Source organism: Canis lupus, chromosome 11, assembly GCF_011100685.1.
Source record: "Canis lupus familiaris isolate Mischka breed German Shepherd chromosome 11, alternate assembly UU_Cfam_GSD_1.0, whole genome shotgun sequence".
Classification (NCBI taxonomy): Eukaryota; Metazoa; Chordata; class Mammalia; order Carnivora; family Canidae; genus Canis; species Canis lupus.
The window spans coordinates 60459221-60479389 of record NC_049232.1 but is presented as its reverse complement, the minus strand read 5'-3'; the positions used below and the strand labels follow the sequence as shown (position 1 = coordinate 60479389).

General features: G+C 35.1%; 1 protein-coding gene across 3 annotated transcripts in view; it reads right to left on the bottom strand.

Annotated features, from left to right (window-relative positions):
- The window catches only part of SMC2 (structural maintenance of chromosomes 2), a 63422-nt gene that overhangs the window by 31809 nt on the left and 11444 nt on the right, over positions 1–20169 (bottom strand). For all 3 annotated transcript variants that reach the window (XM_038552987.1, XM_038552989.1, XM_038552990.1), the window contains exons 10-15: positions 17408–17641; positions 15836–15995; positions 9226–9343; positions 8311–8449; positions 7680–7799; positions 5906–6110 (exon numbers count right to left, since the gene is read on the bottom strand). In XM_038552987.1, the coding sequence (XP_038408915.1) occupies positions 5906–6110; positions 7680–7799; positions 8311–8449; positions 9226–9343; positions 15836–15995; positions 17408–17641 (976 nt within the window). The remainder of the gene's footprint in view (positions 1–5905; positions 6111–7679; positions 7800–8310; positions 8450–9225; positions 9344–15835; positions 15996–17407; positions 17642–20169) is intronic.

Below are 20169 nucleotides of genomic sequence, written 5' to 3'. Positions count from 1 at the left end.
GCCTGATTCTCCCTCTGCCTGGGTGTCTGCCTCTCTGTGTGTCTCTCATGAATAAATAGATAAAATCTTAAAAAAAAAAAAAATATTACATACAAACCTAAAGGTATTCAAAAACTAAAAACTATTAAATGCAAGGAATAAAAAAAAGAATGCAAATATATCACTAAAGAAAACCAGCATACCATGAAAGAGAAAAGAAGGAGGATGAGGAAAACTTCAGAAATGAAACAAGAAACAAAATGGCAATACATACCTATCAAAAGTTACTCTGAAAGTACTAATGGACTAAATGCTTAAATCAAAAGAAACAGGGTGACAAAATGCATTAACAAACAAACAAACAAGATCTATATGCTGCCTCCAAGACACACTTCAGACCTAGACACCTGAAGGTTGAAAGTGAGAGGATGGAGAAACATTTATTATACTGAATGGATGTCAAAGAAAGCTGAAACAGACATAGTTAGACTCTAACAAGAGTCAAAGACAGACACTATGTAATAATAAAGGGGACTATCCAATGAAAAGACATAACTGTAAATATTTACAAACTCAACATGGGTATCTCAAATATACACAACAGTTAATAACAAACAAAAACGAACAAATCAATATTAACAGAAAAGTAGGAGGGGACTTCAACACTTACATCAATGGATCGATTAGTCAGAAAATCCACAAGGAAACAGTGGCTTTGAAAGACACAATATGGACATACTAAATGGATTTAACAAATATATTCAGAATGTTCTATCCTAAATAGCAGAATACACATTCTATTCAGATACACATGGAAAATTCTCCAGAATAGATTGCATATTAGGCCACAAAGAAGTAAGAAACTAGAAGCTGGTTCTTTTAAAAGATGGATAAAATTGATAAATCTTCAGCCAGAATCATGAAAAAACAAGAGAAAGGACTCAAAATTACAAATGAAAGAGAAGAAACAACCAATTACACAGATAATACAAACAAATCTAAGAGAATATTATGAAGAACTATATGCCAATGAATTAAGCAACCTAGAAGAAATGGATAAATTCCTGGAAACATAAACTACTAAAACCGAAACAGAAAGAAATAAAGAATTTGAATAGACTGAGTACTACTAGCAAGGAGACTGAATCAGTAATGTAACAACTCCCAAGAAGCAAAAGTCCAAGACCAGATAGATGGCTTCACAGGCAAATTCTAACAAACATTTAGAGAACAGTTTATGTCTATTCTTCTCAAACTATTCCAAAAAACAGAACAGGAACGCTTCCAAATTCACTTTATGAGGCCAGCATTACCCTGATACCGAAATCAGACAAAGAAACCACAAAAAAGAGAATAGGCCAGTATTTCTGATGAACATAGAGATAGAACAAAAGATTTTGAAAAACAAAAATCTTCAACTCAAAAAAAAAATCTTCAACAAAATATTAGCAAACTAAATCCACAAATACATTAAAAAAAATCATTCACCCATAAACAAGTGGGATTTATTTCCAGGATGCAAGAGTGGTTCAACATTTGTGTATTAATCATGTGATACATCACATCAAGAGAAAGGACAAAAACCATATAATCATGATCAAGAGAAAGGACAAAAACCATAAAATCATTTCAAAGATGCAAAAAAAAAAAAAAAAAAAACAAAAAACAAAAAAAGCATTCCATAGAGCATTCATTCATGACAAAAACCCTCAAAAAAGGAGGTTTAGAGGGAATACACCTCAACATAATAATAGCCATCTATGAAAAACCTACAGTTAATATCCTACTCAATGGGGAAAAACTGAGAGCTTTTACTCTAAGGTCTGAAACATAACAAGGATGCCCACTGTCACCACTTGTGTTCAACATGGTATGAAGTCCTAGCCACAGCAACCGGCCAACATAAAGAAATAAAAGGCATCCAGGTTAATAAAGAAATAAAACTTGCACTATTTGAATTATACTATATATAGAAACCCTGAAGATGCCACCAAAAAACTACTAGAACTGATCAATTAATTCAGTAAAGATGCAGGATACAAAATCCATGTACAGAAATATGTTGCACTTCTTTGTGTTAACAATGAATCGCCAAAAGAGAAACTAAGAAAATAATCCCATTTACAAAAGTGCACTGAGAATAATAGGATACCTAGAAATAAACTTAATGGGGTGAAAAACCTGTATTTCCAAACACTACAAAAACTGATGAAAGAAATGAAAGATGACGGAAAGGAAAAATATTCCATGTTCATTAAATGGAAGAACAAATATTGTTAAAATGTCCATATTACCCAAAGCAATCTATACATTTAATGTAATACCTATCAAAATGCCAACCAGGGTTTTTCACAGAACTAGAACAATCCTAAAATTTGTATTGACCCCCAAATAGTCAAAACAATCTTGAAATGAAAAGCAAAGCTGGATGCATCACAATTCTAGAATTGACTTCAAGTTATATTACAAAGCTGTAGTAATCAAAACAGTATGGTACTGGCATAAAAATAGACATTATAGATCAATGGAATAGAAACTCAGAAATAAATCCACAATTATATGGTCAACTAATCTCTCACAAAGAAGGAACGAATATCCAATAGGAAAAGGACAGTCTCTTCAACAAATAGTGTTGGGAAACTGGTCAGTAATGCAATAAAAACAAAACAAAACTAGACCACTTTCTTTTGCCATACATCAAAATAAACTTAAAATGGAATAAAGACAGAGCTGTGAAACCTGAAACCATAAAATTTTCCGAAGACAGTACATACAGTAACGTCACCGACGTAGGTCACAACGATACTTCTCTAGGCACATCTCCCAAGGCAAGGGAAATGGAAGCAAAAATAAACCTTTGAGACTACATGAAAATAAGCTTCCACACAGCAAAGGAAACGATCAACAATACTAAAAGGCAGCCTACATAATGGGAAAAGATATTTGCACCTGACAAAGCTGATAAAGGATTAGTATCCAAAACATATAAAAAACTGATAAAACTCAACAACTCAAACCCAAAAAATTCAATTAAAAAATGAGCACAAGACATGAAGAGATATTTCTCCAAGTAAAAAATACAGATGGTCAATAGACAGGAAAAGATGCTCAACATCACTCATCAGGGAAATGCAAATCAAAACAATAAGGGTATCACCTCATATCTGTCAGAATGGGTAAAATGAGAAACACAACAGACGAATGTGGAAGAAGATGTGAAGAAACAGCAACTTTTGCACTGGTGGCAGGAATGCAAACTAGTGCAACCACTGTGGAAAACAGTGGGGGAGACTCCTCAAAAGGTTAAAAATGGAACTACCGTATGGTCTATCAATCACACTACTGGGTATTTATCCAACAAATATAAAAACACTAATTCAAAAGGATATATAAACCCTTATGGTTATTGCAGCATTATCTACAGTATCCAAATTATGGAACCAGCCCACCTGTCTACTTACTGACTGATGAATGGCTAAAGAGGTCACCTGTGTGTGGGTTAAACACACACACACACACACACACACACACACGAATTATTCAGCCATAAAAAGGAATGATATAACACCTAGAGCTCATTGAATCAAGTGCCCTCCTTAATGCCAATCTCTGTTAACCGATCCCCCCACCCATCTCCCCTTCCAACAACCCTCAGTTTGTTTTCTATATTTAAGAGTCTCTTATGATTTGCCTTCCTCTCTATTTTCCTCTTATTTTTCCTTGCTTCCCCTATGGTCATGTTTTGTTTCTTAAATTCCACAAGTGAAATCACATATTTGTCTTTCTCTTATTTTGCTCAGCATAATACCCTTTAGTTCTTTTTATCAAAAGACTTCATTCATCTATTCATGAGAGATAGAGAGAAACAGAGACACAGGCAGAGGCAAAAGCAGGCTCCCTGTGGAAAGCCTGATGCAGAACTCGATCCTGGGACTCCAGGATCACACCCTGGGCCAAAGGCAGACACTCAATCACTGAGCCACCCAGGCATCCCAATATCCTTTAGTTCTATCCATGTCATCGCAAATGGCAAGATTTCATTTTTTTGATGGTTGAGTAATATTCCATTATTTGTGTATGTGCATACATATACCGCACACTCACCATCTTTATCCATTCATCTGTTGATGGACATCTGGGCTCTTTCCAGAGTTTGGCTATAGTGGACACTGTGGCTATAAACAGGGGTGCGAGCACCCTTCAGAGCACTGTTTGTAAATTTTGGGTAAATACCTAATAGTGAAATTGATGGGTGGTAGGATACCTCTATTTTTAACTTTTTGAGGACCTCCACAGTCTTCCAAAGTGGCCGCACCAGTCTGCATTCTCACCACAGTATAAGAGGTTCCCCTTTTACTACATCCTTGCCAACATCTCATTTCCCAAGTTGTTAAATTAAGCCATTCTGACTGGTGTGAAGTGGTATTTAATTGTGGATTTGTGTTTCCCTGATGCTGAGTGATGCTAATCATCTTTTCATGTGTCTGTTGGCCATTTGTAGGTCTTCTTTGGAGAAATGTCTGTTCATATCTTCTGCCCATTTGTTAACTGGATTTGTTTTTTTCAGTGTTGAGTGTGGTAAGTTTTTTTGTTTTTTTTTAAGATTTTATTTATTTATTCATGAGAGACACGGAGAGAGAGGCAGAGACATAGGCAAAGGGAGAACCAGGCTCCCTGTGGGGGGCCCAATGCAGGACTCAATCCTAGGCCCCCAGAGCCAAAGGCAGACATTCAACCACTGAGCCACCCAGGCTCTGGAGTTTGCTAAGTTCTTTATAGATTTTTGGATACTAGCCTTGTATCTGGTAAGGCATTTGCAAATATCTTCTCCCATGCCCTAGGTTGCCTTTTGGTTTTGTTGACGGTTTCCTTTGCTGTGCAAAAGCTTTTTATCTTGATGAAGTCCCAATAGTTCATTTTTGCTTTTGCTTCCCGTGCCTTTGGAGACCTGTCTTGAAAGAAGTTGCTGCAGCGAGGTCAGAGGTTGCTGCCTGTGTTTTCCTCTAGGATTTTGATGGATTCCTGTCTCACGTTTAGGTCTTTCATCCATTTTGAGTCTATTTTAGTGTATAGTATAAGAAAGTTCCAGTTCCTTTTTACTTTTAATTCATTTAGTACAGAGTATTTTTTTGGTATTAATCTTGTCTCCCAGACTTTCTTTTCATTGCTATTTGTCTCATATCTTGTGTATCTTTTTAGATATTTATTTTTACCTCTTTTTCATTAGATTTAAGCTCCAAAATAAAGCCCCCCAAAAAATCCCACAACCCTGAAAGTAAATAAAGTCAAATCCAGGGACGCCTGGGTGGCTCAGTGGTTGAGCATCTGCCTTCGGCTCGGGTCATGATCCCGGGGTCCTGGGATTGAGTCCCGCAGAGGGCTTCCTGCATGAAGCCTGCTTCTCCCTCTGCCTGTGTCTCTGCCTCTCTCTGTGTTTCTCAAGAATAAATAAATACAATTTTTTAAAAAGTTAAATCCATAAATCTTTACACTTCAATATAAGATTTTTAAGTCATTAGTAAACTGATATGCTTAATAAATATTTTCTGCTTCTCCTTTTTTAATCTTATGTATTTCCTAGAGCTAAATGAACTAATGGTATGGTTCCTGGCATATCCTAAGTTCTCAACATATAGAGGAAAGAATCTTTAGTAACTTTTCAACATTAGCTCTGAAGTCTAGCTCTCTGAGTTAAAATACTTAGCTCTAACACTATTTGAGTTACTAAATGACTTACTAAATTTTTCGAATTTCAATTTCATTCCCTCTAAAAAAAATGGGAAAAATAATAAAACTACTTTATAGAACAGTTATAAGGAATAAATGAGAAAAAAGGCAAATATGGATAGCACCTAGCACAGAGTGAATTAAATAAATATCAGCTATTTTTATTCTTTGCAAATAAACAAGAAAGCAAGCAACCTACCTCCACTCAATGTCCCATGAGGATCAAATACCTCACCTCCTAGAGTTACAGTTCTAGTCATTATTCTTTTGTCGAAAGCCACCTTTTTTGCATTATCCATATTATTACAAACAAACGTTGTTCCAAAGACAAATTCCATTGCTTTCTGAAGTTCTGGTTTGTATTCAACCAGGGAAAGAGCCACATGAACATTGTTAGGACCAACCTGTGGGAAAACAACAGATATATCACAGTACATACTACTACCTTCCTTACATTATTTTATAAAACAGAACTACTATACTACAAGTTTAATTAACTTACCTAGCACTACAATTCCTTTTGAAATTTCTAAAATACTATGGAAAATCAAGAGTTTTAGAAAAAATTTCAGGTTTAAACAATGAAACTTTTATGGCTAGGTAAAATATTTAACTAAAGTACCAAGCATTATGAGACTGTCTATTAACAGCAGAAGGCAGCACCAAATTTCTAAATCCAAAATGGATTACTTGGACACATCTTAGTTAAAATAAAGCAACTGCTAGATCAACACAATTACACAAAATGTTTTGTTTCAATTATTAGTCATTTGTTTGTTCTAAGAAAATACTTTTTCATTCAAGTTAAACACGGGAGGGCAGCCACCTATCAGTTACAGAAAAACACAACTAACAATTGCCAGGGCAAAAAAAATGTTAAATCTCTGTTTTATTTTGATCCAACTGCCTCTTCTCAACCTTTGTTGATGTGTACTTCTGCCCATCTTTTTAAAACAATTAAGCATCCTTTAAGGAACTTAGTAGCAACAAAAGAAATCAAAATGAAGGCAGTTCTGTGTAATAAATGTTCAGCATTGCCCTCTAACACCGCAGCTACCATTAAAAAGGTCTGGTTAAGGGACCTGCGTAAAAGTATTTTTGTTGTTAGCTGAGATCCCCATTTACTTCTTTGGACTTGTGCCAAAAAAATGAAGTAACTTCCAAAACCTTCCAGACCCAATGGTGATTATTCAAAGTAAACAAAATACTAACCAAAACACTACCTTTCAATTACTCTGCACTAATTTTCCTTCTCCTAAGAGTATACATGTCAATACAACTGTATTTTAAAATAATTTTCAGTGAAGGCTGATAACATAAGGATTGGCTTCATGTTATTACCCAATATTACACAACTATAATTGCCTTTTAAATGTATTGCCTTGTGTTCCTCTGGAGTTTACTTTTTTGTTATTGTGTTTTTGGTTTTGTCTGTTTTTACTAATATCCATAACACTTTAGATCCACCTCAGCAGCTGACTGGATAGCCTGGTTCTCTGCTTTGCTTGTCCACAGGATGGAAAGCAACCTAGAGAAACTCACAGAGAAGCAGCCCTGTTATGTAAGGCTGATAGATACCCCCTGTAACAGTTGTTACTGTGGGCAGTTAAACTGCGCCTGGCATGAAAAAAACTGAAGAATTCTGGTATTTATAAGCTCTGTAATTCTAGCAACTCAGAGATTAGAAATGTAATACTATCATGTGATAGTCATGTAACCTGACTGAAGATTTAAAGACATTTTAACATTACAACTTTGAAAGATCAAAGGTAGTTTTAGTTTTCTACCACTGCTATTCCCCTTTCATCTAATTTCACAAAAGCCAACTCTTTTTTTGTAAGCTTAAATGTTTAAGGCATGGTAACAACAACATTTTATGGTTCTACATATGATTATGTCCCCCAAGTTAATCTCCTCTAACTAAAACAAAACAAAAAACGAAGATTTAGATAAAACACATAAAGAAGACTTACAAGATTCTGAGCAACCCTCAGAGTTTCTGGAGCAATACATCTGGCTGAAATTTTATTGAGTGGAATTATAGTGTATCGACGTTTCAGTTCCCCCTTTTCTAGTAACTTTTTTCCAGTAACCTAAAACATTGTGCATTTGAAATGAAAACATAAGATATTAATGACAGAAAACATTCAGAGGGAAAGAATGCAAGTTTAGGAATCCATAATTAAATGTTTAGTGCCTACTGAGGGAGGCACTTGACGGGATAAGCACTGGGTGTTATACTATATGTCAGCAAATCAAACTCCAATAAAAAAATATACATACATACATACATAAATAAATAAAATAAATGTTTAGTGCCTACTATGTGAACAATCAAAGGTCTAAAACTGGTAATATGCATTCTGGATTCCTGAGTAAGCATGACACTTCTTTGGGAATACAGTTAATCAAATATAATCAGTAATATAATAAAAAGCCATTAAATGAATAAATGTACCTGTAAAGATAAGCAACCTTACGAATATCTTAAAATATCGAGACATTACTCAATTCTAGCAGCTCATGATATTTTCAACTACAGAACTGTAAAATGTAAAAAATGTAAAAACTGTAAAAAATGCCAATTAATTAAAATTAATTTACCTCTGTGTCTACTACAACATTGTAGAGCCGTTCCCCAGCTACTAATTCTAAAGCTGTGGTTGTAGAAGTATCTTTCACACTAATCAGAGAAGCTACAAGTCCTTTCACACAATTTCTATTCCAGTTCTTCTCTGGATCTCTAAAATAGAACAGTTGACAAAAATTAATCTGAAATAATAAAACAGAAAAGGTTGTATTTTACTAGGTAAGATTTCTTCCTAACAACACATTAAAAGAGAAGCTTATATGCTTTTAAGAAAAACAAAAATTTTTAAATGTTCCAGCTGACTAGACAACTATTGTTTTCAGTCAAAAGATCTTTCAGTACATACTGTTTTCAATGAAACTAAAATAACTTTGATGTTATGATCTTTAAAAAAAAAAAAAAAAATTTCAGAGACAGAGAGGGGGGGAGAGAGAGAGAACATGTGAGAGTGAGAATCAGAGAGAGAGGGGAAGCAGATTCTGCTGGGCTTGGAGCCCCACATGGGGATCAATCTTGGAATCCTGAGATCATGACCTGAACTAAAACTAGGAGTTAGGTGCTCAATCAGCTGAGCCACCCAGGCGCTCCTGATGTTATAATCTTTGTAATACATATACTACTCTAAGTATTCCTTGAAAAATACCCATGTTTTGAAACAAATTGTAAAATGTTAACGTAGATATCTAAAGAAAATTTTGATTGAGATTTAATTTTCTTCATTTTGGTCTTTAGAATTCCTACTGCCAACACTTGAAACATTTCAATAAACATTTAAGAATATAAGAATAAAAAATGCCAATTAAAGGAAAACAGCTTACAATGTTTTTCATACAGAAATCCTGATGTTAATAAAATTTTCAAACTGTCTTCCAGCTTAAAAATATATCTTGGCTATTACCACATTAAAATTTAAGGTTTAAATATCTTACCTGTAGGCAAATTGAATATTAGGAAATCTGGCTAAGAGAGCTTCATATGTTTCTTTCAATCTACTGATATCACGAGATAGCTGCCTGCGCTTTTCCAGAAGTCCTTCCTCCTTGTTTTCTGAACAGTAAATCACAAGTAAATTGGCATAAAGCTTTTAAAAATGCAAACATTCTATAGTTTTAAAGAAACTAACAGTAATCTCTATTTCCAAAGCATTCCTAGAAGCAAAATACAAATTTCTGGTATGAAATAAAAGGATGCTTAACATGAAAGGTCAAATAGACATTATTACCAACAAATAACAGAAATTTTCATTCTGAAAGCAATATAAGAGTTGAATAACTGAATGGGAACATACAAATGACTTTTTGAGTTTTCAAGTGGCACTTTGGTGACCGAAGCAGGAAATGGTCAGTAGTTGTTTTTAAAAAATTCAGAGCTGGGAAAATGGAGAATCTTAATCTCCCCATGTCCCATGGATTTAACTAGATAACAACCACATCAATGTAAATAACCCAGAAAACGTCCCAAAGATTGGCACAACACTCTCCACAGCTAAGTTTAGAGAAGAGACCACGTCAAAGAGGGTAGGAAGGGCATATGCAGAGAGGTTCGGAAGATACTATATACACCAGTCCTACTATGGCCCGAGCAGGAGGCTGGGATCAGGCATCTGGTCTGACTGTAGCCTCACCCACCAAGAAAAGTCTCTCAGGGGACAACATAGGGAAAGCAACAAGCAGTTCCATGCTAATCCATCTCCGGCAAACGCCTAGTCTGACTCAGCTCAAACCCAAAGCAGTCCCAGACTGGCCCACTAACAACACAGGGTACAAACCCTGTCCATGACAGGCAAAGAGACATTCCAGACAACTAGACTGAAGGCAAAAGCAGCTGAGCCATAACAGTAGGCTACACACATGACATAAAACCACTAAAGCATCAGGTTCTGATACCACTAAAGCATCAGGTTCTGGTGAACAGGAGACACTGCACTGCAGGGCACTATAGGTATTCAGCTTCATAAGGTCACTACTTTCAAGATCAGGAGATTTAGCTAATGTTCCTAACATATAAAAACAGACACAAAGTTAGTCAAAATAGGGGATACAGGGATATATCCCAAAGGAAAGAAGAAGACAAAATCATAGTAAGAGAACTAAATGAAACACAAATATGCCTGATAAACAATGTAAAGTAATGATCATAAAGATATTCACTGGACTTGGGAAAGACTGGACTTCAATGAGACCCTTAACAAAGAGACAGAAAACATTAAAAAACAAACAAACAAACAATCAGAGATGAAGAACTCAATAACCAAAATTAAAAATATACAAGTTGGAACAAACAGCAGACTACAGGAGGCAGAAGGACAGATAAGCAACCTATAGGACAGAGTAACAGAAAGCAATCAAGCTGAACAGGTGATAGAAAAAAAATAAAAAATGAAAACAGACTTACAGAAGTCAGCAATACCATCACGCATAATAACTTTCAGGAACAGAAAATTTGAAGAAATAATAGCTGAAAACTTCCCGAATCTAGGGAAGGAAACAGAAATTGAGATCTGGAGACAGAGCCCCCAACAAAAATCAACCCAGGGAGTCCAGACCAAGACAAAGTAGTGATAAAGAGGAATTTAAAAAATAGCAAGAGAAAATAGTTACAAACAAGGAAACTCCATAGGCTATTAGTTGATTTTTCAGTGCAAATCTTGCAAGCTAGAAGGGCGTGGCATGATACTCTCAAGTGCTGAAAGGCCACCAAGGCCATCTGTCCACCAAGGCCATCATTCTTTTCAAATGCACATGGAACATTTTCCAGAACAGATCCCATATTAGGCCACAAAAGAAGTCTCAACAAATTCATGCCATGCATCTTTTCTGACCACAATGCTATAAACTAGAAATCAACCACAAGAAAAAGTCTGCAAAGAGCACAAACACATGGAGGACAAAAACATGCTACTAAAGAATGAATCAGTCAATCAAGGGGCGGGGGGGGGGGGGGGGCGGGAATAAAATACATGGAGACAAATGAAAATGAAAACACAATGGTCCAAAATAGTTGGAATGCAGCAAGCTGTTCTAAGAGGAAAGTTTAAAGCAATAATGGCCTACCTTGAGAAGCAAGAAATACCTCAAATATCCTAACCTTTTACCTAAAGGAGCTAGAAAGAAGACAGACAAAACCCAAAACCAGAAGAAGGAATAATAAAGTTAGAGCAGAAACAAATGAAATAGAACTAAAGAACAGAACAGATAAAAGAAACCAAAACTTTAAGCCAGACTCAATAAGAAAATAAGGAGGACAAAACAAATGAAATCAGAAATGAGGAAAAATAACAACCAACACCACAGAAATACAAACTGTAAGAGAATATTATGAAGAAATATATACAAACAAACTGAATAACCTAGAATAAACTCCTAGAAACATATAACCTAACCAAACTGGAACAGGAAGAAATAAAAAATTTTAACAGACTGACTACCATCAGTGAAGCTGAATCAGTAATATAAAAACTCCCAAAAAGCAAAAGTCCAGGACCAGACGCCTTCATAGGCAAATTCTACCAAATATTAAAGAACAGTTAATACCTATTCTTCTCTCAATCTATTCCAAAAAATAGAAAAGGAAAACTTTCTAATTCATTTTATGAGGCCAGCATTACCCTGATTAAAAAAACAAAGATACCACACAAAAAAGAGAACTAATAAGAGCCAGTATCTCTAATGAACATAGATGCAAAAATCTTCAACAAGGTATTAGCAAACCAAATCCTACAATACATTAAAAGAAATCATTCACCACAACCAAGTGTGAATTATTCCTGGTTAAACATTCATAAATCAGTCATTGTAATATGTCACATCAACGGGATCCCTGGGTGGCGCAGCGGTTTGGCGCCTGCCTTTGGCCCAGGGCGCGATCCCGGAGATCCGGGATCGAATCCCACGTCAGGCTCCCGGTGCATGGAGCCTGCTTCTCCCTCTGCCTGTGTCTCTGCCTCTCTCCCTCTCACTGTGTGCCTATCATGAATAAAAAAAAAAAAAAAAAAAAAAAAAAAATATGTCACATCAACAAGATAAGGGATAAAAACCGTAAGATCATTTCAATAGATAAAAAGCATTTGACAAAGTACAATATCCATTCATAATAAAAGCCTTCAACAAACTAGGTTTAGAGGATATATACCTCAACATAATAAAGACTCTATAGGAATAAACCACAGCTAACATCATAATGGGGAAAAAAAAATGGAGCTTTCCCCTAAGATCAGGAACAAGACAAGGATGCTCACTCTCACCAATTGTATTCAACAATGGTACTAAAGTCCTATCCACAGTGATCAGCCAAAATGGAAATAAAAGGCATCCAAATTAGTAAAGAAGTAAAACTTTCACTATTTCCAGATGGTATGATACTACGTATAAAAAGACCGAAAGATCCACCAAAAAAACTGCTAAAAACTGATAAGTGAATTCAGTAAAGTTGCAGGATACAGAATCAATGTACAAAAATCTACTGCCTTTCTATGCACCAATAATGAAACAGCAGAAAGATCTATATGCCAATAATTAGACAGCAGAAAGAGAAATTAGGAAAAGATTCCATTTACAATTGCACAAAAAATGATAGAACACCTAGAAATAAACTTAACAAGGAAGTAAAAGATCTATACTCTGAAAACTATAAAACACTGATGAATAAAATTGTAGACAACATAAACAAATGGGAGGATATTCCAGGTTCATGAATTAGAAGAACAAATAGTGTTAAACTCTCCATACTACTCAATCTACAGATTTAATGCAATCTCTACCAAAATAACTATCATTTTTCACAGAACTACAACAAACCATCCTAAAATTTGTATGGAACCACAAAAGACCCTGAATAGCCAAAGCAATCTTGAAAAAAAAAAAAAAAAAAAAAAAAAAAAGAACTAAACTGGAGGTATTACAATCATAAATTTTAAGATATACTATAAAGATGCAGTATTCATAACAGGCACAAAAGTGGACACATAGATCAATGAAATATAAAAGAGAACCCCCAAATACACCCATTATTATACGGTCAATTAATCTTTGACAAAGCTGGAAAGAATATACAGTAGGAAAAAGCCCCTACAACAAGTGGTGCTAGGAAAACTGGACAGCTGTCTGCAAAAGAATGAAACTGGACACTTTCTTACACCATAAACAAAAATAAACTCAAAATGGGTTAAGGACCTAATAATGTGAGACTTTTTTAAAACCAAAAAATCCTAGAAGAAAGCACAGGCAATAATTTCTCTGATACTGGCCATAAAAACATTTTTCTAGATAGATCTTCTAAGGCAAGGGAAACAAAAGCAAAAATAAACTATTGGGACTATGTCAAAATAGAAAGCTTCAGTACAACAAATGAAACAGCCACCAAAATTAAGACAATCTATGGAATGGGAGAAGGTATTTGCAAATGACATATCCATTAAAGGTTAGTATCCAAAACATGTAAAGAACTTCTACAACTCAACACTAAAAAAATAAATAATCCAGTTAAAAACGGGCAGAAGACAAATAGACATTTCTGCAAGACATACAGATGGCCAACATACACATGAAAAGATGCTCAACATTACTCATCACCAGGCAAATGTAAATCAAAACCACAATGAGATATTAGTTCATACCTATTAGAATAGCTAACTAAAATAAAAAAACCCAAGAGACAACAAGTGGTAGCAAGGATGTGGAAAAAAGGAACACTTGTGCACTGTTGATGGGGATGCAAAATAGTGTAAACAATTTGGTAAACAAGATGGAGGTTCCTCAAAAAAGTAAAAATAGGATTATCATATAATCCAATAATTCCAATACTGGATATTTACCCAAAGAGAATGAAAACACGAATTAAAAAAAAAAAAATACACACTCCTATGTTTACTGCAGAATTATTTGCAATAGCCAAATTATGGAAGCAGTCCATGTGTCTATCAATAGATGAATGGATAAAGAACATATAGTATAGACAGACAATGGAATATTACTCAGCCACAAAAAAGAATGAAATCTCTCCATTTGCAACATTGGTGAATCTGGTGAGTATAATGCTAAGTGAAATAATTCAATCAGAAAAAGACAATTACCATATGATTTCACTCCTGTGGAATTTAACAAAAGAACAAATAAGGAAAAAGAGAGACAAACCAAAAAACCACTTTTTTAAAAGATTTTATCCACTTACTCATGAAAGATAGAGAGAGGCAGAGAGAGAAGCAGGCTTCCTGTGGGGAACCCAATCCAGGACTTGACCCCAACACTCTGGGACCACGCCCTGAGCCAAACCAAACACTGAGCCACTCAGGTATCCCCCAAAAACCACTCCTAACTATAGTTAAACTGATGGGGAGGTGATAAGGGGATGGGTGAAATGAAACAAGTGGTTTAACAGTACATTTATGATAAACACGGAGTAATGTATAGAATTGTTGAATCACTACACTGTACACATGAAACTAATATAACACTGTATGTTAAGTATACTGGGATTTAAAATAAAATAAAACAAAACAAAACAGCTGTTTTATACTTAGTTGACCCTTAAACAATGGGATGGTTGTTGCGGGGAGAGGTTGGGGCACTGACACATGAAGAATGTGTCCCAAGAAGTTCTAAATGAAGTTCTAAATCCATGTTTAACTTTTTTTTAAGTAGTCTCTGGCCCAAAACAGGTTTTGAACTCACAACCTTGAGATCAAGAGCTGTATGCTCTACCAACTGAAGCAGATATCCCTCAATCTGTGTTTAACTTTTGATCCTCAAACTTAAACTTAATGAACCAAACATCGACAAGAAGCTTTACTGATAAGATAAATGGTTAACACATATTTTCTATGTCATATGCGTTATATGTTGTATTATTACAGTTAAGTAAGCTACAGAAAATTGTAAGGAGGGACACCTGGGTGGCTCAGCATTTGAGTGTCTGCCTTTGGCTCAGGACGTGATCCCTGGGTCTGGAATCGAGTCCCACACATCGGGCTTCTTGCAGGGGGCGTGCTTCTCCCTCTGCCTATGTCTATGCCTCCCTCTGTCTCTCATGAATAAATAAAATATTTAAAAAAGAAAGAAAGAAAAATGTAAGGAAAATACATTTATAATACCCAGTTGTATTTATTTAAAAAAAAAAGTCTCAAGTAGACTCATGCAGTTCAAACTTAGGTTCAGGGATCAACTGTTCTATACTTATACTAACATCCATTAATAGAGTCAAAAAAAATTCCTACTTGCTATTTCATTTATTTATTTATTTATTTATTTATTTATTTATTTATTTATTTATTTATTTATTTATATTTTTAAGATTTTACTTATTTATTCATGAGAGACAGAGAGACAGAGAGGGAGAGAGGCAGGCAGACAGACATACACAGGCAGAGGGAGAAGCAGACTCCATGCAGGGAGCCCAATGTGGGACTTGATCCGGGATCTCCGAGATCACATCCTGAGCCAAAGGCAGACACTCAACCACTGAGCCACCCAGACATCCCTAATTTAGTTTCTATCAACAATCACTGCCTCCTAATGATTTAATATCAGGTGTTTAAATGCAAACCTTCATAATTTAGCTTCTTCATTTCAGCTTCTAGTTTTTCTTTAAGTTTCTTCACAGCCTCTAAAGCTTCTTGATCTTTCCTGTAGCCACTATCCATCTTCTTAACTTCAGCCTGTTTAGTCTTTAATTCTTGTTGGGCATGTTTCAACTTCATCTGAGCCTGTTATTGAAAATTTAATAGACTATTTGAGGCAGATAGTGCTAGTGATTAAATGACCATAGATGCAGATTGGTTTAAGAAACATCAGACTTAAAATGTAACTATTAGGTGACTTGCATTAATATTTCAAGAGATGAATCATTTCCCAGTATTTTCTCCTCAGAAAACAACTCAGTCTAGACAAATAAATGCTTAACATAAGTCATTACTTATAATTTAAATCCGTTTTTAGATACTTACAAAAGATGACATTACTGAGTTCAAAAATTATATTGAAGAATAACTGCCATTAGCTGTTAAATTAAAAACACAACAGAAATCTAGTAATCAGAACACTAGTTCTCTTCCTTTCCACTTACGTATGCCCATTTGTTATTTGTGTATTTTTGAGTGTTGTTCAATTAACAATGGAGAAACTGTACTGAGCAATAAGAAAATTCAACTGGAACAGGAAACTAACAAGAGAAATTTCAATGCCAGAAGTTTGATATTCAAATGCTAGTTTATATAACTAAGGACTGTTCCTTAAAAGCATGAACTCATATTCTGAGATCGAACTGGATGTGTCATCCAAGACTGAATAATGGTGGACTTTTCCCAATATACAGTAAGTTACAGAAAATCTGAGAGGACTAGCAAGTTTTTTTGTTATTGATCTCTTACAAATTTCTTGTGACCATCATCTTTGAATGGAAAAGTTGCAAATGCATAACAGAAATGTTGAACAGGAGTAATACAACACAGACACAAACATCTGTATTTTTAAAGAGGAGTCTTCTTTTAAAAGATAATGTGTGAAAAAATATATTTTTTCTTTCTGCCCTCAAAACTCTTGCATGTATAGGACTTTAAAAGCTGTACAACTATCTAAACAAATTTGAAAGCCTGAATGACAAGCTTTGAAGATTATGAAATCAGTGTAGGGAAATGGAAGACTAGAAAGACTAAGAGGGAGGTAGAGATAACCTCAAGGATGAAAGGTAAGGACTAAGTGTGGGGGCACAGAATTGGGCAGGATGTTTGTTGTCCTGTTAGAGCTTAAGACTGTGACTTTATGTTGCCACTAAAACAGCAAAAACAACAAACTAATTAACCTCAAATATTTCATACAATACTACAAATAGAATAAAGCATTTATTGTATTTACAATTTCAACTAATCTAGGAGGGTATTTAATGTTATAGCATCTCAAACTATTGTCATCAATATTTAGCAGTTAACATATTTGAATTTCATTGTGCTATAAAGCACCTCATTTCATTAGGTGCTATAAAGCAGCAAGATAACAAATTCCTTCACATCGATCTGATTATTTTCATCATTTTATAACAACTGTCAAGGCATAGCAGCTTCTTAAGAAAAAAAAAAAAAAAAAAAAGAGCAATCACACAATCATTAATGTCTATATTTACCTGTTTGGCTTCTGTCTGAGCTTTACTTATGTCATTTTTACAGGCCATCATTTGACCAGCAAGAGTTGCTTCTGCACCATCTTCATTACTAGACAATCCAGCGGAAACAGCATTGAAGTGCTGCTGTGCAGCAGCCAAAGCTTCAGCATCTTTATTACTTGCTTCTTGAAGGGCATTCAGCCCATCTGTTATCTTTTTAACCTCTTTTTCCTTTGCTGCTAAAGTTCTAGAATCCTTCAGGAAGAGTTTCAGATTGGAAAATATTATGTTTTAGGAAAGATTCCCATTTTTTCTTATATACCTATGCCCTTATGTCATCAAATTTCATAGCATTCTGAAGTGGGCATGGTTAAAAGGAAAATAATTTAACCATCCTAACTTTAAAACTTTATTTCCATTTTTCAATTCACCCTCTCTGTTTTCGGGATAAATGTACCCTTATACTACCAGAAATACTTTTATTCCACATGCTACAATCTAATTCAGAAATTAGTTAAATAATAGCACAAACCAGTCATTTGAAGAAACTAAAAAATAACTTTCTAGAGCTCTAAAAAAGTAATAACCATTCTACTCCAGGCTTCAAAGTGAAGATTGTAGGACTAAGAACATGTACATGAAAATTTATAAACTATCAAAAGCCATAAAATTTAAATATTAAATACTTGTGTGAACGGCATTACTAATACTTAATACCGTTTAAGTTATATACACTAAAACACCATATACGGTAAGATAACAGCCTGGGGCGGGGAATCCAGCTATATTATTTACATGAAAGTGACCAAAAATTTTGGCCTACATGTTTAGCTCATGATTCATTAAATATTAGATATTTAACATCTACTGGGCATTGTTCTAGACATTAAAGACACAGGTCTTCAGGGACCCTATATTCTAGAGGGGAAGACATAGTAAAAAATAAAGCAAGGGACAGAAAGTGATGGGAACTACTATTTTAAGAAGAATGACGGAAGGCCTTTTTGTGATGACATTTTGAGCAGAAACCTACATGAAATAAAAGGAGTGATCATGCTGATGCTAGGGGGACACAACTACGCAAGCTCTGCAGAATATGCTTGGATGTTTGAGGAACTGTGGTTGGAGCAAAGTGACCGAGTGGAAAGGTGCCAGAAGTCCTAACATGTACAGTCTTGTGGACCATGGTAAAGGTGGTAAAGGCTGAATTTAATTATATATGTGACATTGAAACATTAAAGAACTTTAAGCCCAAGAGCGATGTGATCCAATTTATATTTCAGTTTCTGTGAAGAACAGACTGTAGAGCAGCAGGAGTAAAAGCAGGGCAAGTGGTAAGGACTCCATTACAGCATCCCTCTTGGGAGGTGACGGCCTACAGGTTAGCAGTGATGGAGGTGATGAAAAGTGGCTGTATTAAGGATGTACTTTTAAAGTCAGGAGAATTTTCTGACAGAGTTTGAGAAAAAAGAGAGAATGCAAGAGGATTCTAATTTCTAGATCCAACAATTAGGTTAATAGTGGTGCCATTTTCTGACGTGGGAAAATTCAGTACTGAAAAAGGTTTGGGTAGTTAGGGAAAACTTAAAAATTTTTATTTTGGATACATTAAGTTTTAGACTCTTTCTATGTATAAGTGTCAATCAAATAGCTGGACAAATAAATATAGAATTCAGGGAAAGAGTCCAGTTTAGTTAAAGATCTGAACATCACCATGCAGATGGTATTTTAGGGCTACCAGGCTGGATGGAACTACCTAAGAAATGAGTGCATATAAAAGAAGTTTGAGCACAAGCCCTGGGGCATGCCAACATTTGTATTTAGATTTGTCTCTCTAGATCAGATTCAATATTCCTATATTCAACCACCTAATCAACATCTCTACTTAGTTTAACAGGCACCTTAAGCTTATTATGTTCACAGTGTACTCCTATTTTCCACTAAGCTAATGGTAATGCTATTTCCAATTATCAAAGACAAAAATCTTCAGTATCCATCAGATCTTTCTTCCACTTTCAGCAACCAATCTGTCTGGACTACCTTATTGGACCTACCCTTAAAAATACTCATAAGATCCTATAATTTCTCTCAATACACCCATTTATACCGCTATCCTAGAGCTATCATTGGCACCTACCACCTGAATTACCTGCTTCTTCCCCTTATCTTTATATTATTCTCTAAATACCATAAAAGTACTATTAAAATATGAAAGATCTTGTTCTTCTCTTCTTAGCCAGCTACAGTAGCTTCCCATGTCACTCAGAATAAAGATCAGAGTCTTTCACGTCTTATAAAATCATGTTGATTGCGTTCCTTTTACCTTTCTGTATTCCTACTTAGTGCTAACTGGCCACAATTAGTCTCCCTGCATTTTTATTTTTAATACCGTAGGTACCTGGGACAACTGCTACTGGTACATCTTACCCCAGAGCCAATTTATTTTCATGGTTCTCGGACTTCCTTCAGGTCTTATTAATGAAATATCACCCTCTCAATGAGATCTCCAGTGGTTACCCAATTTAAAAATCCCTAATTGTACCCACCTCCTTTATATTCCTAAAACTCTCCCCTGCATTTTCTCCAAATCACTTATCACTATATAACACGCTATATATTTCACCTATTTTATCATCATTTTCCTCATTGGAATGAAGACCCAAAAGGCACTGGTCCAATCTGTCATTTTGTCCACTGCTCTATCTGTAGCCCAAACAACTGCACTTGGTCCATAGCACACACAAGCAATAAATATTAATGAAATGGACTTCATATTTACTGAA